General features: G+C 35.5%; 1 protein-coding gene across 1 annotated transcript in view; it reads right to left on the bottom strand.

The window, feature by feature from the left end:
- Window positions 1–459: 459 nt before the first annotated feature.
- Window positions 460–22,166, bottom strand: part of PLEK (pleckstrin) — a 37,125-nt gene continuing 15,418 nt past the window's right edge. The window contains exons 2-9 of the mRNA XM_012540165.3: window positions 19,968–20,123; window positions 17,337–17,518; window positions 14,859–14,950; window positions 11,156–11,340; window positions 10,075–10,179; window positions 5,477–5,560; window positions 4,394–4,463; window positions 460–2,626 (exon numbers count right to left, since the gene is read on the bottom strand). Of these exons, the coding sequence (XP_012395619.1) occupies window positions 2,490–2,626; window positions 4,394–4,463; window positions 5,477–5,560; window positions 10,075–10,179; window positions 11,156–11,340; window positions 14,859–14,950; window positions 17,337–17,518; window positions 19,968–20,123 (1,011 nt within the window). The 3' untranslated portion in view covers window positions 460–2,489. The remainder of the gene's footprint in view (window positions 2,627–4,393; window positions 4,464–5,476; window positions 5,561–10,074; window positions 10,180–11,155; window positions 11,341–14,858; window positions 14,951–17,336; window positions 17,519–19,967; window positions 20,124–22,166) is intronic.

Raw genomic sequence — 22,166 nt, 5'->3', positions numbered from 1 at the left:
AAACTGTTTGCTTAAAGCCAAGGGGTGGAGTGACTTTCCATTTTTGGATTACAGAAGTTGAATTGGCCTTACAAGGTAGCACATTTTGTAGGACAGACTATAAATCAATTCAAATTATAAGCTTTACTCCAGTGGTTCTCAAACTTTTGTTTTCAGTATCTTTATCCTATTAAAAATTATTGAGGATCTCTCCAAAGCAAATTTGTTTATCTGGATTATATTTATAGACATTTACCATATTGGAAATAAAAAGTATTTTTGAATTTGTAGACCCTCTAAAAGGGTTTCAGAGATCCCCAGGATTCTCTAGACCATACTTTGAGAAGCACTGCTTTACTCCATTTGCATTCCCCCTAAGAGGTAGAATAGTGTTTGGGAATATGCCCCAAATAATGTAATCTGAATTCTTTGAAGGAATTCAAAATAAGAAGGTAAAAACTGGAATCATATCACCAATAATGAAATACTTGAATATACAAGTTTATTTTATTTATATATAACACCAAGTTTGACTACATATCAAATAAATAGGTCATTTTTAATTGAAACAATATAAAGAAAGTACTGTGCATGTTTGGGGATGGGAGGATAGAAAATTATAGAAAAAGTGCTGTGAGCCTCACTTATCTCCCTGGGGAGTAGGATGATCCACAAGAACTAATGATTTTATAAAAGAGAATATAGAGTGGGGAAAGGATAAAAAGGGAAATGAGTAGAGTAATTAGCATGGAAAGACTATTTCTTACTCCCATTTCCTTCTATAAATGTCATCTTAGCTCCATCAACTCCATTGTAGGAGCTGCTGGAGCAGAATCATAGGGTAGTGGATGGGACCAAAAGCCATGGGCAAGACCCCAATGTGAAGCATAACTTGGATTCATTAGGAGTACTATATATAGTCCCGAAAAACCATAGGTAATGACTTTAGGCTAAAAGTAAATGCAAGGCCGAAATGCAATAAGATCATATATTGGAGCTTGTCTCTGCAATGTCCGCTGCCAAGACTGTGAATAGTTTTTAGAACTTTTAGAAAAAGCTAAGACCCAAGCAGAGGGGTCAGTGTTCATTGTGACACGGTAGCATAGCGGTGAAGTAGGGGAGGGGTCTTGGCTATTATCCATGGGTGAAATTCACACCACTTCACATTTCAATATTCAACGACATTATATGCCATATACTGGAGTGATTTTTTTCTTTCTTTTTAAAAAGAATACATCAAGAAGTACAAAAGAGCTATCATTTATTGGAACAAAGAGAACTTCCTGGAGAATCAGTCCCAGCTTCACACAATAGATTCCCACCTATTCAGTGTAATTTCAGACTTTAAAAAATGGCTCCTCTGTCCCTACTCTTAATCTCTCTTGCCTGTCACTAATGCTTAATAATCCTTCCATAGGTTATAAAACAGGTTGTTAAAAAAAAAAACAGGTTGTAAAAGATTGGTATAAATTCCCACTTAAGTAAAAATGACATGTCTGGTCCTTTCTTGAGATCAAGTTTTGATAACAAGTTAAAAATAGGGAGGTATGGTACACTTGACATTTAATATTGAGAAATATATTTAAAAAAAACACACTAAAAAAAACACTCAAAGACAACCTACTTTATACATAAAGATTTTCAGGACAAGATTTTTTTTTAAAGCTTTGGTACTTATAATCTCTAAATTCCGTTTAGTATGAAAACGTTAAAGAAATAATAAATCTTGAGTTGTTCAGCAGAATGTATCCTTTGTAAAATATGTATTTTTCTTGGATCTACTATTTTTTCTCTTCTTTTTCTTTAAAAAAAATTTTTGTATTTAATGCGATGGCTCCCTGAGAAATTTAGATTCTATAAAAACAAAAGATATCAATCAAAAAATGTTTTAAATGTCCTTGTTTGTATAGACTCTACTCCAATGAGACTTTCAAACAGTCCACTGAGACTTTTTTTTTAATGGAAATCTACAATTAAGTTCACTGGAGTAAATAAGGCAAATTGCTTAAATTCACTTTACTGTTGTCCACTAGGAAGAGGGAGAGAGAATAAGTAAAGAAAAAATGTTCTGATGAACTAGTCAATTTATTACTCTTTTTTTTTTCAGGGTATTTTTCTCATAATTTGGAAGCAGCTATGTGCTCTCATCTACCAGAAGAAGATCATATGCTTTGTTTAAAGGGTATCCACTCCAGCCAAGTCACCACTACCATTGTTGTGATCATTAAAAATTATTGTAGCTTTCTCAATCTTCTTGCATATGAGAAAAATAGTCCTGAAAGAGGATAACTGATTTGCCCACAGTCACAAAGGTGGTTGTACCTGCTGGAGGAAGGCTGATAGAAAAAGGAGCTGTGTAGGAGTTAGAACACAGAAATCATCAAATAGAGGGCTAGCTATAGTCAGAATCCATAGCAGATCTTTCTTTCCTTCTTTTAAGATGGACTCAGGAGAAGATTTGATGACTGAAGCCACAATCATTCTGTTAAAGTTGATTTTTCACCTCCTTTTCACTTCCCGGTCCGAGAGACCACCTGAATGGCTTTGATCCACTCAGTGCGTTCCTGAGGGGAGGCAGCTTGTAAGAAATAATGAACTTCAGAGGAAGTGATGATCTCAAAAAGGTTTTCATCACCACTCTTCTTAGCTAAAGGAGACAGAAAAAAAAATCATAATTATTAGAGGGCCCTTCATTTAAAGAGGTCATATGGTCTAAACCCCCATGTTCAAGCAATAGCATAACTATTTGGCCCAGATAGAGTTTAGAATATGTTTTTGTTCTATGTTCAATGTTATTTTGATTTCTCAAAATATATTTTTTAAAAGCATGACATTTAAATTCTCTAATATTGGTTGTCCTAATGTAAAAATACTAAGGAAAAGTGAAAATATCTGTTTAGAGACGGTCACTTCTTACATGCACATACTTTTAGCTACCAACAGTTTTCGTAACTAATCAGAAATCACTGCTTTTCTCAGTTAATAATAATCATGCTGTCCTTTGTATGAATGAAATTTCTTTTCCAAAGAGTAGCCATAGAATTGCACTTATCTGTACATTGCTCTCACTTTAATTATGTTGGGCCTAGAACATTATCATGACAAAATAGGTAGAGGTCAAATAGTTTAAAGTGGGAAAAGCTTTGCAATTCTAGTCTCCACACAGAATAGTTCTCTAACCCTTCATTAATCCAATCCTGCAAATTTTAAGACCAGAGAAAGTCTTATTTAAACAAGATAGGTGCTGAAAGAAAATGGAAGGTAGATACATCCAAGGTCTTTAATTTATAAAAATAATCTAGTCAAGATATTTTAAGCCTTTAAGTATCAAATGGCAAATAAACAATGGTTTGTTATTGAATTTAGCTAGTTCCACAGAACCACTAGTGGACTCAATATATAATTTAAATGACTATGATTATATTATTCATAGAGCAATAGAATTTTAGAGTTGGAAGTGATCTCATAGATCATTTAATGCAATAATCTTCATTTTGCAGATGAAGATACTAAGACCAAGAGAAATTAATGAAAGAGAAAGTATCAAAAGACAGGTCCTCTGCACCAAATCCAATACTCCAGCCATTATATCATGCTGCTGCCCCAACAGATTTCTTAGCCAATAAATATAAAGGATTTCTTTAATAAATTTTAAAGAGTATATGATAACAAAATCTAAGATAGACTGAGACCCAGAAGGACATTCACTGGGTGACAATGATGGCAAAGTTGCCTTTTATAGACTTCAGGTTTTGTTTACTACAGTTCACAGATATAAGCAAAGGCCTCAGAAAGCCATGAAGCTTTATGATTTTCTTGAGACCAGATAGGCAAGACTACAAATGGGAAGCTTTGGTCTCTAAAACCTTTTGGAAGCCAGTCATATATGCATAAATATATTTTTGCTGATACTATTGAGATAGACATGATCAGAGGTATAGAGTGGAAAGAAAATTCACAGACTAATCCAACCTCATCACTTTATAAAGAAGAAAACTAAAGTTCAGAGGGGTGAATGATGGGCCCAAGACAGGCAGCAGGAAAGAACAAGCATTTATTCATTTATTTTATCTATCTATCTATCTATCTATCTATCTATATATATAAGTTAATTTATTAAAGCACAACTATGTGCCAGGCACTAATTATTATTTCTTCTGATCTTCACAATAATTAATACAACAATACAACAATACTGGTGAATAAGTATTATTATAATCCCCATTTTTCAGCTGAAGAAAGTGAGGCAGACAGAGGTTAAGCAACTTGTCCAGGAAGCATCTGAAGTTGGACTTGGACTCAGGTCTTACTGACTCCAAGCCCAGTACTCTGTATACTGCCTAATTGATCAGGTCTTCTACTTCCAATTCCAGTGTTTCTTTCCTTTGTGCTTCTAGAGGAGATTTATACTTACCCTCAGGGGTGCTCTCCACTGCAGTGACTACACAACCTCTCAAGTGAATTGCCCCCAATGGATCTTCTCCCTGGAAAAAGAGAACATTATGCCCACCAAAGTATTTAGGATCCAGCACAATCCGACTAGTAAAGAGTTATACAACAGCTCAGAAGAGATTCAGTTCAATGCAACAAAAATATATTAAGCCTTTGGAATAAAGAAGAGAAACTTGGCAGTTCAAGGATTAGATTCCCAAAGCTACATCTCATAGGGGAAGAAGAGGACATTTTAAAAAATTGTAAGTTGTATGTATAATAAGGTACTTCCCCAAATTATAAGTTCAAATTAGTTGGGAAACAGGAAGAAGAAGTGGGGGAACTTAAGGTTCAACCACATCTCTTTCAGAGGTCTTACCTCCCTTGGCTCACCTATTGCCTAAAAGGTCATAGGATGTAATCAAAGAATACTACCCTTCAGTCAAAAACAGAACTGGAGAATCCAGTCTGGTCAAGGGAGGCTTAAGGTTTCAGATCAAACACCTCCTGAGTAAAAGACAAAACTGCTTAAATTAAATAATCAAAATATTCTCCTCTAATTAAACCTGATTAGAGAACATTACTTCTTAGCTACTTTAGCCAAAAGCTAAAAATTAGATCAAATTCCTCCTCCCACCCTTACAAAATATACTACCAAAGCTAATTAAAGTGAAAGGAAAGTTATGTTGAAAGTCTAATTGAAATATGACATGGAGAAATTAGCTTTAATCCCAGAGAAAAAGAAACCTTAAATCAAAAAAGGGATGTCCTAAGGCCATAAATTTATTGGATGACTTTAACAGCTCTATAACTCAACAGATTTCTCCAGTTGAGCCTGAAATGGAGGAAATGGAGGAAAGTAGGAAGTGGGAAAGGGGTATGAGGAAATGATGAAGAGAGAACATCATATGACCATGGAAAACATATGTTTAGACTTAGAAAGACCCTCTGAGATATATAAAAGGAATTGAGATCAAGGAGAGAAGCAGAAAAATAGAAAAATTTGGCTTTTGAGTATGATGATGGAAATAATATTCAAACACCTTTCAGCAATCATTGCACTCACCCCTGCAGGATCATAATAATGCAAATATGCAGGGTCCTCCCTCAGAATAAATTTCCTCACTTTCCAGTTCTTCCTCCGATGCCCCTGCATCCAGAATCAGCACACAAAAGAGAATACGATTATCAACCCAATACTACCATGTCCTAATCCAGGGCAGAGACACAAAATTAGCAATGGTGTAATTCAATCAATAAACAAATGCTTATGGCTCACCCATGATATGCAAGACACTATGCTCAGCATTTTAAATCCACACATAAAAATGAAAAATCTCTTCATTAAGCAACTTTTATTTGTAGGACAGAAGAGGTCTAGGAAGAGATTTTTGGACTAGTTAGTTGAGAGCAGGACAAACTAGAAGTAAGGAGATCCTTTCAGATGTTATTTATTCCAAGTAAGAGGTAACAAAGACAGAACACCAGCTGTGTGATAAGAGGAGAAAAGTGTAAGAAATGGTGTAGATGTGGAGTTGACAATTGATTGGCTATTAGTGTGAAAGAAAGCAAATGCCAAGGATCATTTACCATTTATTAGTTGAAACATGGTAGACTAGAAAAGTGGGGCCAACAGGAAGAATAGGAAGTTTGAAAGAGGATGGATTTAAAGGGGAAGATAATGAGCACTGTTTTTCTGTGTCAAGTTTGAACTGTTTACTGGACTGTGAACTGGAGGAGTTCTTTAGAAAGAGGGGAGCAGCAAGCCCCACACACTGAGGAAGGTACAGTGAACAGAGTGCTGAACATGGAGTCAAGAGAAACTGAATTCAAATTCAGTCTCAGACACTTTTTAGCAGTATGACCCCAGACAAGTGCCTTAAACTCTGCCTCAATTTCCTAATCTATAAATCGGGGATGATAATAATTGCTCCTACCTCCCAAGGTGGTTGTGAGGACCAAATGTGATAATATACATAAAGCATTTAGCACACAGGGCCTGGAACAAAGTAGGGCGCTATACAAATGTTAGCTATAATTGTTGTTATTTCATAATTAATTGATTGGGGTTTATGAGAGAGATTATTGAGTTTATATACTTGGGAATCATTTGTATAGAAAAGCTACTTGAATCCACAGAAGCTGAAAAGATCTGCAAGAGACATCATACAATTCACTTCGTTTGGCCTCAGATTCCTCATTTGTCAAATAAATGGTTAGTTTGAATTAATTAATTTATATCCCTTTTTTATTAAAAAAAAAAATCCTATTATGATCCTATTATTCCCAGCACCTTGTATGTAGTGAACTTACAGTTAACTCCACTCGCTCTTTATTACCTTTCTTTCAAATATAAGCTCCTCTGGCATGGAAAACATTTTAAATCATGACCTTTTACTATATTCTTTCCTATACTCTTACATATATCCTTTCCTTCCCTCTATGAACTCCGCCATCTATCTGCAATGGCTTGTTGCTGTGTTTCACACACAACAACATTTTCATGCCTTTCTGCTCCATCCCAAGTGCATTATGCTCTTCCTTCTCTTGCACTTTTTAGAATCTTTGGCTTTAATCAAGATTTAGTTAAAGTGCCATCTTCAATATGAAGCAATACTTTCCTGCTATTATCTTCCCCTCACACTATGTGTACTTGGTATTTATCTTCTCTTTCTCTCTTTATCTTTCCCTCTCTGAAATAGATAAATTGATAAATATAGATATACCTATATGTATACAATATATAATCCATGTGTGTACATTTTTTAATTTAATAGTTTTTTATTTTTATATATAGTTTTTATATAAAAATAGTATTATATATAAAGATAGTGTTTTTTATACAGATAGCTTTCAACATTCATTTTTGTAAGATTTTGAGTTCCAAATTTTTCCCCCTCCTTCCTTTTCCTTCCTCCCTCTCCAAGAATCCAATCTAGGTTACACATTGTATAATTTCTTATCTCCCCTCCACCAACATAAGCTTCTTGAGGGCAGGAACTATTTTCAATTTTTCTTTGCATCCCATTGCTTGGTATGGTGCCTGACATATAGTAAGTGCTTAATAAATGTTGGATGATTGACTGGTTGAATGAATTTCTTGTAGTCATCATTTCTTCCTTTCCTTCCAGACAAACATGTAATTGCTGGGTAATCCTGCTGTTTGTAGTGAGTCAACTTTCAGAGGAAAATGGCAATGAGGATTTGGAAGCAATGGGCATTGTTCAAGTTCCCTTAAGCACTTTGGTTGCAAAAGAATGTGACGGAAGTGAGCCATCATTTCTAGAATGAGGTGGCTCTGAATAAGTGCTATGGAAATTTATAATATGTGTGTCTAGGACTTTTAGACTATTTCTGAGAATTGATAGTCAACTGAAAAGATCAGCATCTACCTAATATCAATTGCATTCAGCTCAACAAGAGCTATTGAGCACTAGCTGTGTGTCTCACAATGTGCAGTGGTTCTCAAAGTATGGTCTAGAGAATCCTGGGGATCTCCGAAACCCTTTTAGAGGGTCTACAAATCCAAAAATAGTTTTTATTTCCAATATGGTAAATGTCTATAAATATAATCCAGATAAACAAAAACGCTTTGGGTAGATCCTCAATAATTTTTAATAGGATAAAGATACTAAAAACAAAAGTTTGAGAACCACTGTGCTAGGCTGTGGGGGAGATATATTTGGCTGTAAACATATACACACATATATATGTATGCATGAATGCATACATAATCCCTGCCTGAAGGTTCTTAAAATCTACTTGGGAGACAAGATACATACAGACATAATTACAGGATAATACAAAGAAATAAATTACATAAATGAAGAAAAGGGATGAAAAAAATCAAGTATGCCAGTATATGGTCCTAGTTAGAAAGCACAGGGTTAGGGGACTTTATGTACTAAGATATGAGACTTCCCTTGGGCGTCTATTGATTGTATTCAAAAATAATGTAGTATCCAGATTGCCTCATAAACTATGGTTAGTACTTGACTTAGATGGAAGGAAAAACTCAAAGTACTCCTGAGGAAATATGTTGTATTGGAAAGAACAATGAAATTGCAGTCAGAATATCTTGATTCAAAATTTGGCTTTTTAGCTTGCTGATTTTACTTGGCCATTCTAAGCTTCAGGTTTCTCATCTTTAAAATAGTAACAACACTTAAATTACCTACCTTACAGGATTGTTGTGATGATGAAATATGATTGAGCATGAAAAATAGGTACATAAAAGTATATGAAAAAGTATCTAAAGCCTCAGCTATCATTAGATGGCCACAAAGAATCCCAAATTCTTTTTCCTTTCTTTTCTCCCAATTATCTCTGAACATCTTCCTTCTTTTCTTATTTCTGATAGAGCTTTATTGAAAGGGAAATACTTGTCATGGTGGTGACAGGGAATGCTAAAAGGATATAGATACAATGATCATTTAATTCAATCTTTAATTAACTAAACCCAAATGCACCACATTATTTAGGTTTCTTCCAGCTCTAATGTGACATGAATCTTTGAATATAAGCTTTCCAAGGTTCTTTTTGAATTCAGAAACCTCCCCTACTAGAATGTAAGCTTGTTGAGCATGTAAACTCCCTCACTTTTGTCTTTATATCACTAGCATTTAGCACAATGATGGCACATAATAGGTTGTTAAATGCATACTTATTAATTGACTGACTGACTCTCCATACTCCATATCTTCTCACAAAAAATAATGTCGCTTTAATTTTTTTGGTATACCATTCATTGCTAGCTTACAAATGTGAATATAGATTGTTCATTTAAATAGCATTTCACTTTTCTTACTTAGCTTCAAATCCCCCTCATCTAAATGTCTCTCTTATTTGATTATTTGTTTATTATAAAGATAAACATAAATTTAACATTAAATATTTCAACTTAAGAATGAATTTAATATTTAACAGTCAATGTATGTAAGGTATTATCTCATTGGCTCTCCTCCATCTCATAAAGTGGCACTATTTTCTTGTTACCTTCTTTTTCTTATTATTTTGAAGGTAATGACTTCCTCTATGCCCCCCTTTCTTAAGCTATGAGATGAGATCCCATATAGGGTCCTATAAGTGAATGAGGAAGTCATGAAATTATGATATATTATCAGTAAATGTTTGATTTGTGTATATATATATATATATATATATATATATATATATATATATAACCATGATTTCATGAAAATTTCTTGGATGGGGCAACTAGATGGCACAGTGGATAGAGTCCTGGCCCCTGCAATCAGGAGGATCTGAATTCAAAACCACCCTCATACTCTTGATGCATACTAGCTGTGCAACTCTGGGCAAGTCACTTAACTCCAATTGCCTCTCAAAAAAAAAGAGAGAATTTCTTGGATGAAAAGGTGTCATGAGTGGAAAAGTTTAAGTAGCCCTGCTAGCCTATTTCAAGTTGTCTCTCTCTTTCTCTACTTCATTCTTCCAAATACTATTGGCTCTTGGATTTTTTTGAAAAATTATTGTTCATTTGTCTTACTTTTACTCTGTAGAAGAACTTTCACTGGAATGTTTAGTTGTGATTCCCACCACTGATAGTTCTTAATAAGCTTTCAGAAAAGATAATAGAGGTAAAAGAAGAAGAAAAGAGCATCCAGTGGAGAGGATCCATAGCAAAAGGTTCTGGCCACTCACCTGCTTCAGTAGGCACCCTTGCTTAATGATTATTCCTCTGAATTCTTCCTTTAAAATCACATCATCATCACTGGAATTGTCTTCACAGAAAAATCCACTGTCTGCCTAATTAGAAACCAACACAGATTTCTTTCATCAAATCACAGGCTGGCCATTCCTTTTTACTTCTCACCAGCATTTTAATGTTACTTCTACATTTCTGTGTTTCTTGTACCCCAATCTTAATCTTTAAGGCTCTCCCCTAGAATGCTTCTTCCTACAAACCTCCTTTATTCTTTGTCTCTCTCGTCTTGGACATGGTTACTATGAATAATCTTCCCCTTCCTGATGTGATTTGTTCATTTGTTTGTTTCTCTATTCCTAAATCAATATTTCTCTGAGAAATTTTCTGCCTTCAAAAACTACTTTCTCTCAAACTACTCTTTTTCTTACTCTTACAAAACTGAGTAATATCCAGGGCATTTTCCTACCTCTACCATTTGTGGCTTTCTATACCTCCTTGAAGAATGGAGAAGTGGTCTGGAGGAAATGAGACTGGCAATGAAACTTCACCCAAAGTGAACTGAAACTTTGCATCTGGGAAGTTTATTTCAGTCTCATAAGGAAGGTTTTTCTCTCATAAAGCCTCCAAATATCTGGACTTCAATACAAAAGAAACAGAACTGGCAAAATCCCCACAGAAATCTTCTCCTGTTATGTGTATAATATGACCCAGAGTGGGTTAGTTTTTTGAAAGAGAAATCTGCAGTGCTCTTATGGGGATTTCCAGGAGTTGGGTTCTTTTTTGCAGAATTGTGACCTTTTTTTCCTCATAAGTGGATATAATTTGCCCTATGTTTAAGGCAGGACAACTTAGTCTGGGATGTGTGAACCTAAAAAAAAATTAATAGCTATTTTAATATAATTAGTCTTCTTTGTAATCTCATGTATTATCTCTATTTAAAAACATTTTTCTAAGAAAGGGGTCCCCAAACTTCATTAGACTACTAAAGAGTTTCCCCCAAAAGTCAAGAGCTCCTGCACTGGGATTTGATTGAGCTATCCTCATTATAAGAATGAGCAGGTAATTCTTCCCACTTACAAAGTAGTAGAAAGCATCAGGGTTATCAAGGAAGGATATTTCAGCAGTTCCATCAACTGCATTCTTAGACAAGTCCCCAGCAGGCTGTAGAAAACCTTCATTCAGTAGTGAAGATGCAATCATGAGACCTTCCTGACGATTCCGAACAGATTTTTTAGATAAAAGCCAGTCAATCACACAGTTACCTAGACAGGAAAAATCAGCAGTCAGATTTTTAGCTCAAAACTAGAAACAAAAGGCTGAAAGAACTTTGGAAGATGATATCCCATTTCTGATCAAGACTATATTTGTCATTCTAAGGAATGAATCCTCCGTCATTTAAAAAAAATTATCCCCAAAAAACTATCCCTTTCTTGACAACATATTGAGCATCTTTAAGTAAAAAATCTGGCACTTTATCTGGATTAGATAAAGAAAATTGATCTTTTAAAACATAGATAAAATCATCCTTATATTTAAATTATTGACATAATTTTTGAGAACCGTCTATGAAAATAATTGAATCTTCCAAATTAAGCAGACTAGGGAAGTAGTTGGTGGGATTGTGGTTGATTTACCCAGGGCAGTTGTGTAACGTGATCATGTCTTAACTAAGACCAGTTCATTCATTCATTTATTTATTCATTCAACAAACATTTATTAAGTACCTACAATGTTCCAAGAATTGCCTTATGTTCTAGGAATATAAAAACAGTCTTTGCTCTCAAGTAGCTTTCAATTGGGGTAAGGCAACACAGAGAGAGAAGTATATGTGTTGTCAGGGGAAGGTACTTACAAAATGGGGGAACAGAATAGATTTCATATGGGAGATGATATTTAAGCTAATTTGAAGAAATCTAGATGTTTTAATACATAGAAGTGAGAAAAGAGTCCATTTCAGGTATAAGGGTCTGCCTATTCAAAGGGACAGAGATAGATGGTAGAATGACATGGTTGGAGAATTTGATTTACCAAAGGGAAATTAACAAAAAGGAATATTTGGGTATAAGACAAGGACCCTTCATATTTTGGTCTTAGGGTATTTATTCTTCCAAATATTATTGGCTCTTGGATTTTTTGAAAAATTATTGTTCATTTGTCTTACTTTTACTCTGTAGAAGAACTTTCAGTGGAATGTTTAATTGTGATTCCCACCACTGATAGTCCTTAATAAGCTTTCAGAAAAGATTTGAAGATTGAAAGTTTGATCTTAAAGTCTGACCTAGTAAAAGAACTTCATTGAACAGAGGTCAATGAACAGTTCATTACATTCTCTTCTAGGGTTTATTCTGAGAATTCTCCAAATTTGGACAATGTCTAGATTTCTGTGTCTATGGGTATCAGGGTCCCCAAGTCTTATACAAGCACTCAAGGTAAAATATTCACATGCTTTTTGGTTACAGGACAATCTTTCTCACCACTCTTGAAAAGGCAGAAAACACAAAAGACTCACAATAGTCTATAAACAGATACAGAAAACATAGAAAGAACTGAAATCTGGTTTTACTGCCGGGACACATTCCAACATTCTGGTGAATCCATAACTCTCTCATCATATCTTATACATCCCCACCTACATTTGTTATGTCCCTGTGGCTGACACCTCCCAGAAGGCAAGCACACTTTGGAGTTGCTTGATTTCCCTTCCCACAAGACTTGTATTATATGAATATTCATATATAGTATAATCCTGGAAGGATGACAAGATCTGAATCTTAAAGATACAATTATTTCAATACTGAAAGCTTTTGCCTTCTTTTCTCTTTTACCTCAACTAAACCTTGCTATATAACTTGACACCTAAGGTTTTACGACATGCCTTTTCAGCCTTGTACCACAATGTTCTTCTCCATCCAGGTATGTTCTTTTTTTCTATAGTATGGCAATTTTTACTTCCACACCTTTATTTGTGCCATCTGTTTCTAATAGGACTACTCTAAGATTCTCCACAGCTTTCTTCCCACAAAAATCATGTCCAGTCTCCCAGAAACATCCTACCTTCTGACCACTCCAGTCTATAGTGATCTCTTTCCCTCTCCTCTAAATTCATGATATCTGTTGCCTAACATATTTATCTAGCATTTAACAGATAGTGTGTTGTTGCAACTCTTATTTTGTTATGTTAATAAATTTTGTATTTTTACTTGCCAGCTCATGAATATATTTTATTGATCCAATTATCCTGTCATCTCCCTGACCAAAGGACTCGTGTCTTTTTATTTTAATCTTCTACTTTCCTTGCACATAATGCTCAAAATTATATTTTTTATCCAAGTATCTGTGATAAAATCAGAGAAAGCATTCCTATCACAAACATCAAATGCAACTTTTCAAAGCTTTGAGAAACTCTTTCTCTGAAAGCATATGGAACTGGAGGAGGTCTTACAAAAAAAAAAATCTCCTCTAGTTCCCTCATTTTACAGACAAGGAAACTAAGGCCCAAAGTATGTTTGATTTGATTAATCCTATTGACTATCCTCCTGTGGGGAATTTTTATGGTACCTTAAGTATTGTTTTGTGAGATTTCTGACTTTAGTCTTGGAATCTAATAGGTCATAGTTTTTTAAACAGTAAAGGGATTTAACAATTCATTTTTCTATGTTTGCAGTATTTTATAATTATAATTATATATAATATATATATTAATATAATTACAGTTATAATATTTTATAATAAGCACTGGGGCTCATTGAAAGAGTATCATTGTAATGAAATGACAAATTAGGAGCTCTTCAAATTCATAATGTCCAAGAATTTTGAGAAAACCTAATGCAATCTACATTCCTGATATTCAACTCAATAAATGTGGAATGGAAGAAAGATTGAGTATTCCATTGCTACAATAACTCTTTAATTTCTTCATCTTGACTATTCCCTCAATTGATACTGGTAACAACTGTCATAATTTAACAGGTGTTCCACAAGAGTTGCCTCAAAACAAACATGGGGATGACACTATATGTTAAACTTTGTCCATTAGGCTGTAAGCTTCTTAAGAGCAGGGATAATCGTTCATCTTTTTTTTCATCCTCAAGGCTAAGCAAAGTTCCTTGCACATATCATACACTTAATAAATGTCTTTTGATTGATTGACTGCAACTTGGACCATAGGCCATTACTGAATTAGAGTTTGAAGACATTCTAGCATAATAGGACCAGTCAGAGCTTGCACTTTATTGTCATTCATTTCCTTTGGAAATTCAAGGAAATTCAAGATCACCCTTATTGGTGATCAGATTTAGTCAAGGTTAAACAATTGAATTCCCAAAATATCTATGGTATAATCCACAAACTATCACAGAATTGAAGAATTTCACAGTAAGAAAGTATCTTTGAGATCATTTTATCCAACTCCCTTATTTTAAAGATGAAGAAACAGGGGGTCATGGAGTTTGAAGTCATTTACCTGACGTCATACAATCATCTAGTAGCAAAATTGAGACCATAATACATCTCCCACTCCCTAGCCAAGCCCTCTTTCCATTATACCTTAAATTCTATTGAGCAACAAAGACCTTTTCTTTTCTTTTCTTTTGCTATTACAGTCCAGTTCTTCAATTTCAATTGGCTCACTGAGTATGTCCCAAATTATCCTTCTGCCCAGCACTCCTCTTTTATCATCTCTAAGGATGAGTCAGAGTTCAAATCCAATGCATTTCATCCATTTCAATGGTGACTACATCTAACAGTTTGTGAGAAATTGTTGGGAAATCCAGACCTTTACCTGTAAAACAGTGGTTGAACACCTTCCTGTCCTTCTCAATCTTTAGTTCTTTTATTCCTTTGTCAGCATCCTTCATAGATAAATATAGGGCACTGAGCAGAAAAGAGAAAAAAAGGAATGAATAAGAAGAACCTATTTAATGTTCCTCCACATACCTTTTATCCAGGAGAGGGTGACCATGATAACAAATGGCATTTCTATAACCCTTTAATTAAGAAGAGCACCTTGTATACATTATCTTACTTTAGCTTCACCACAATGCTGTGAAGTAGTTACCATAGATATTATTATCCTTCTCTGCAAAATAGGGGAAACAATATTTATGGTAGCTACCTCACAGCATTGTTCAATGAGGTTAAGTAATGTGGTCAGATCATTGGTAAGTATTAAACGAGACCTCAATCTAGGGATTCTTGACTCCAAATGCAACTATCGATACACTACACTGGCTAAAAGCTGAACTTTCTATTACCTTGGTCCTTGTAAATATATATATATCTGGCTAGAATAAGGCACTATGAGGGTCAACATGTCTAGCATAATTTTAAATCTTGTATTGCAATTAATACAATGATTTATGTGCTGTTTGTGGTTTGGTAGTTTCATTCATGTCCCTTTTGAGGTCTTCTTGGCAAAGTTACTGAAATGGTTTGCCACTTCTTTCTCTAGCTCATCTTACAAATCAAGGAAACTGAGGCAAACAGAATTAAGTGATTTGACCAGAGTTATACAACTAATAAGTGTTTGAGGCCAGATTTGAACACTGGAGGCACTCAATTATTTGTTGTATGAATGAACTGAAAAAATAAATAAAACTATTCGAAGAATTAACTACTGATACTCAAAAGAGAAAGTTATACTTATGTGAAGGGAACATTTGGTGTAGCTCCTTTACAGACTAATGTCTCAACTACACATGAAGTATTTTTTTTTTACATTTTCCCTAAATAGAAACAGATCAAGAGAAGGGAAGGAGAAAAGATAAAGACATTAAGTGAGGGAAGGAAATGGGGTAAAGAAGAGGAGTTTTTATTTTTTACAGAGTAAGTGGGGAGCCCTATCACAGGAATATTTAGCAACAGAACAGAAAATAGTCTTCCTGTTTCTTATATCTTGCTTCCCCTCAACATTGCCCAGCCATCCCCTTCACACATATCTTTGACAATTGCGGTCAACAATGTGGCTCCCAGTGACACATTCAGAAGCAAAAGGGTCACAAAGCGTCCCACCCCTCCTGGTTTCATGCCATTTGATCTAATTGAAGGAAATGGTCTGGTTTTCCTCTCTAGGACAAAGTCTGATAGGCAAGTTATCAGAAACCATCCCTGTGTCCCTTTCACAACCTCTGGGAGCTTTAGTGGCTATTATTAGTATTATTAGTACCAAGTGTGGGGGTGAGAGGATGTTGCTGAAGACTAGTTTCTAAATATATTTTTTTCAGAGAAATGTAAGGTACCATGGAGCAAAAGATCCTTTCTTATGATGAATTCACAGGAATATGGAAAATGTGGTCAGTGTTGTGAAGACCTTTGGATAAACTGCTATAGGCTGGTCAGAGAACAAGCAGCCCAGACTGTAGGATTCAGAGCTAGACTTGTGTTGCCAAGATTCAGAGCTAGCAGGGACCTTAGAAGCCATCAAGTCCAATCCCTTTCATTATTTCATTGGGCTGATGGGAAAACCAGGCCCTAGAGACTGACTTCTCTAAGGTCATACCAGTAACAACTGACAAAGAGAAATTTGAAAGCAGGTCCTTTGAGGCTAGAACCAGGGCTTGTGCCTCTGTATCCCACTGCCTCTCAAGGGCAGCTCTTATTGACTCTCTCCAGCCTCTGTATTGTATTCCTCCACACACCAATATCTCCCTGTTTTTTCTTTCCTGCCTTAGCCCATTCCAGAGACTGACCCTCTGACAAACTAGACATAAACTACATTTTCCGGATTCCAGTCCTCTAAGTAGCAAGGTCATTGCTACCTGTAGCCCTCTTATGACTGTGAACTTAACTGTTTAAAAAAATCTATTCAAAGGTAAACTTGAAAGGAGGAGGGCTGTATTTTCTCCCTATTTAGACTTGTGGATATGTTATTCCATCAATAGCATTCTGCAGCTGTGTATTATAGGAGGAAGAGGTGTTCCATACCTTAATTACTATGTGACCTTCCTATGGTCAGAAGTCTGGGCTTTTCCTTGAAGCATCCACTATGAGTGTCCCATAAATTCTATATCATTGGCATTGGTCACACAGTGCCTTGAGAGTGTCAAACACTTAATGGGAATGCTAAAGCTCTCAGAAGTGGATAGTCCTGGTTTAAGTACTATAGACTCTTTGAGATAGTGCCATTCATTAACTCTGGCCAATGGTTGGCCATTTAGTGCACTAAGCTAGATAAAAACTCATGGCCTTGAAACAGTTTTTACAATGATAGAGTTTGGTCAATTCCAAAACCTGGAAGGAAAAAACCCAAGGAGACAATCACCTTAAGTCAATGGTTTCTGGCAGTCGAATGGACCTTCTGGTGGATTTCCTAGCAAATTTCTGGCCTCCTTCAATGCACTTAATAGCTTTCTTAATGTCTCGCACCCAGACATCTCTCTCCTCCAGGTATGCAGCCTGGAAAAAGTGGTCTTGCTGCTTGGTTGTGGCAAGTTTAAACACGAACTAAAAGCAAAATGTAATATGTTAGCAAGGAACAACTGCCACAAAGCAGAAGTTTGAGCCCAGTTATAATCTGCTAATGTATACTTAAAAGTCAGACAATTAGCCACCCCAAACCAATCAGTTGTTAAGTCTTATTAATTTTATTTCACCAATATCTATTGCATTTTTCTGGCAAATTGGAGTCATTGGATTCAGAAATCTAATAAAATGGGGACTATTTCATTTTGTTTTTTGTTTTTCCCCCAGTGCTTTGCACATAGTAGACACTTTTTTATATAAGCATTTTATTATGAATTTAATATAAATACATACATTCAAATATATAAACATTCAAATATACAAAGAACAAAATAGAGGATTATATAGAAAATTACCACCGTTTCACATTTTACATATATATAATAAATATACATATATATTAAATTTAATAAGTTAAAAACAAATTTGTCCACTTCATTTCAATGTAATGGGCACTTACTAGATTTTTTTAGAATTTGAAATGCTTGTTTAATTACTAAAGCATAGTTTAATGGGATGGTGGAAAGATATGGGTTCAGATCCTAACTGCCACATATTTAACTTTGTTCTCCTTTTTAATGTTATCTGTAAAATAAGGAGATTGAACAGGATAATCTTCAAGATTCCTTCCAGTTCTTACTCCTTTGATCTGATTTTATGAGGATTCAAGGAAATGATAATCATATACTCTTTAATAGCCCTCCTAGTATCATTTCTATTTTATTTATCCCACAGCACATTTTCTCTATGATTTAGAAAAAGCAAGCTTAATCAAGCCTGTTGTAATGAACAGCTTATGACATGGCTTTTTCATTTGAATAAGGAAAGAGAACATTCAAATGGGGGCTGGAGGAGAGGGGACAGAATAAAGATATGTGAGCAGAGATTTCAACTCTTTATTTTTGGCCTCTCTCCTCAGGTTAGGGATATTATATCTATGCAGGTCTGGGGACAGAGTATGTATACCTTAGTATAACCTTTGAGGCTCCCTAGATGCTAGTCACAGGTTGCCATAAATGAAAAGGGCGTATTTGGAAAGGGACTTCTATTACTTGAAGCAATTTGCCTGTCTCGGTATTGGCACTCGAGTCTGGACTCCTGCTGTTCTATGTGGGCACTGATTAAATTATAATTAAATACATAGGAGTAATCAGGAAGAATTCACTTTGCATCTCAGCATTTATTGGATTGAGTTATCAAAGAGTGAAATTTGCTGTTATGTCATAGTAATCACTCTGCAGTTCTTTGTGATCAATCTATGATTGCTTTGATATTAGGAACTCCTGTGAAGAAGTACAGATCAGCATCTGTTTGGCAGCTCAAATCACTAAAAGAGTCATGAGGCTGACATTTATCAGAGCTTGACATGAACTTAGAAGTTCTTAATTTAAAGGACCACCTTTTATACTTTTATACTCCACGCTGCCTCATCCTAAACAGTAAAAAATTAAAAATTAACCAGTTTACAAAGACTTGTGCCCACAGCGAGGATGAAGGCTGACAACTCTGCTTCTTATATGTTGTGAGTCAAATAAGAACACATTTGGGAAGAGTTTCCAAGCCCGCCCAGAAGTACCTATGAAGGTCTGACTCATGAATACTGTTATGTAGCTTGAGTTCTATAAGCCTTCATAGTATCAGAACCCTGATTGAGTCCCACTTTCTGATATGATTCTGTCCGTCAACATTTATCTGAGCAAGAGGAAAAACCTGGACATCAAAAATATAAGATGACTGGCCCAGAGTTGCATGCCTAAGGCAGCATGATATAGGGGTTAGTGGTCAGATCTATAAGCCAAGAAGACTGAAGATCAAATTTTATCTCTGAGACACTCTGACTGTGTGACCGAATTTAGGCTCTCAGTTTTTAGGTCAAAATTCTTAAACTGTGGGTTGAAACCCCATATGGAGTTGCATAACTGAACAAAGGGATTGAGAAATATTTGGCAAGAGTAAAAGGTATCAAATATTCTACCAAGATTTAATTCTTTTTGTAAAAATAAACACATTCAGTTCATTAGTATGCAAATTTGTTTTTGTCTTTAATAAATGGTAAGATTATATTTATATCAAATAATTGTTTTAAAATAAATTTATGGTTTATTATAATTGTTTGATTTATATACCTACATACCTGAGGTCACATAAAAAATTTCTTGGGCAAAAGGGGGCAAAAGGGGAAAAAGTTTAATAAGCCCTGCTCTAGGTACCTTTCCAAGATGAGAGATGCCAACCTACATTGCAGATAAAGTTCCCTTGCCAGGGATTTCCCTATACTAAAGAAATCATAGGTCTATGACTATACCCTATCTTTTCTCCTAGTTTCTAAAACAATGTTTTTCATGTTAGTAACATTTTCAAAATGTTTAATTAGTTGAATAGAAAAAATAAGGCCATATTGGGGAACAATTAAAAAAATTAACTAACTTACCATTCTTTTACCAAAGTCTTGGCAGGGGCTGGTAAGAGTACTTCCTTTCAGAGGGATCATTCCCTTGGGACTATTGTCACTTTTTTTCTTGTAGAATTCAATAGCATCTTCCAGCAACACAACCCACATGGGTTTCCAGCTATTGAATACGCTGCCCTATAATGACATCACAGAAAGAAAAAAGAATGAGCCTTTTTGAAAAATATTTATTTTTCCTAATTTCCACATCCCTAGATCCCAAGTTAGAATACTAATATGAAGTGGCTAATGCAGTTACCACTGTAGGCTGTTAACACACTCGAGGGTATGAGATGAGTTACCTACATATGTGGAACAAACTTTAAATGCTACAGGAAGGTCCCTGTAAGAAAGCATCAGTATTTGTTTCCTCCAGTAAAGTTATAAACTTCTCAAGAGGAGGAATTATAATGCCTAAGTCTCTTACTTCTCCTTACTACACCCATTGCAGTACTGATCTATCACTGTAATGGAGCTGACACTTGCTATATTGCTTTTGTGTGTGTGTGTTTGTGTGTGTGTGTGTGTGTGTGTGTGTGTGTATGTATGTATGTATGTATGTGTGTGTGTGTATGGCAAGGCAATGGGGTTAAGTGACTTGTCCAGAGTCATACAACTTGTAAGTACGAAGGGTTTGAAGCTGAATTTAAACTCAGGTCTTCCTGACAAGTGAATAGTGCTCTATTCACTAAGCCACCTAGCTGCCCCTGCTGCGTTTTTAAAAAGACTTAATTCTCAAATAAGATTCCAAATATACCACTATAATCACATTTGTTTCTCTACTTTAAAATTCTTTATAGATAATTATTACCTAATGAATAAAGTAAAAACTTTTGCGCTTGGCTCTGGCACTCCCCTTCATGTATTTTATGCTCTGATCAAATCCATTAATCTCCATTTCCTATTTTCATCTAGCCTCTCCTGCCTCGATATTTTTGCTCTCACTGTCCCCCATTTTTGGAGTGGGCATCTCCATCTCTTAGACTCCTTCCCTTCCTTCACAGCCTAATTCAGACACTACCTCTTCCATGAGTCTTCTCTGCTTCTACCTCCAGGTCCAAAGCCTCTCATTCTTCATGGTCTTTATAACACTTTGCCTGGGCTTCTACTTTCTCCTAGTCCCACTCTCCTTTGTATCACAATTCTAAGATGAAATATAAACTCCTCTGTGTGGCAGTGAGAACTAATCATAACTTGGCCCTATGAATAAATACTATACTAGAACTCATGCTGTTCCTTATTCCTTCTTTCATCTCCATTCCTTTTCTGTTGATATTACTCTCTTCTCTGCCTTAAAAACTCTCTCCACCTCTCTCCCTTGATTTCCTTCAAGCTCAAGGTACCATTTTTTTTCATGAGCTTTCCTTATCCCCACAATGGCTAATGTCTTCCACTCCAAAGTAACCTTCTATCTGCTTTGTGTGTGGTCTCTCTCTTTCTCTATCTCTGTCTGCCTATCTCTATCTATCTGATTCTGTTTTTTTCTGTCTTGTTCTCTCTCTCTTGTTCTCTCTTTTTTCTCTTTCTCTGTGTGTGTCTGTCTCTCTTATTCTCTCTCTCTCTGTCTCTGTCTCTGTCTCTTTTGCTCTGTTTGTCTCTCTCTGTCTTTTTCTCTATCTCTGTCTCTGTCTCTCTGTCTGTCTTTATCTCTGCTCTGTCTCTCTGCCTCTCTTGCTCTCTCTGTCTCTCTGTCCATCTCTGTCTCTGTCTCTTGCTCTGTCTCTTTCTTGCTTTCTTTGTCTTTCTATTTGTTTCTTGATCTCTCTGCCTCTGTTTGTTTGTCTCTCTCTCTCTCTTGCTCTATCTCTGTGTCTGTCTTCTATCCGTCTGTCTCTGTTTTTGTCTCTGTCTCTCATTTCTCTCAATAGAATGCAAGCTCCTTCCTTTTGTTAACTGTAAATTCCTTATTCAGTAACTTTCTCTGCATAGCTGAAGTCTAGAACAGACCTTGTACACAGTAACTAATTAATAAATGATTGATGAATTTTTTTTGTTGAAGATAGAACTCTTGGACAATTCCAAATCCTGCCAACCTCCATGGGAAATAGTGAAAAATTCTTCTCTTTCTTTAATTATTATTCATTTGTGTTAACACTTCATATTCTTTACCTCAAACAGGGCCCCTTCTCACAATTCAAAAATTGCTTACGATAAAAGGAACCACAAGAAATCCACCCGAAT

The sequence above is a fragment of the Sarcophilus harrisii genome, chromosome 2 (genome assembly GCF_902635505.1).
Source record: "Sarcophilus harrisii chromosome 2, mSarHar1.11, whole genome shotgun sequence".
Classification (NCBI taxonomy): domain Eukaryota; kingdom Metazoa; phylum Chordata; class Mammalia; order Dasyuromorphia; family Dasyuridae; genus Sarcophilus; species Sarcophilus harrisii.
Note: the sequence above shows the minus strand (reverse complement) of the source record. Positions and strands in the feature narration are given on the sequence as shown.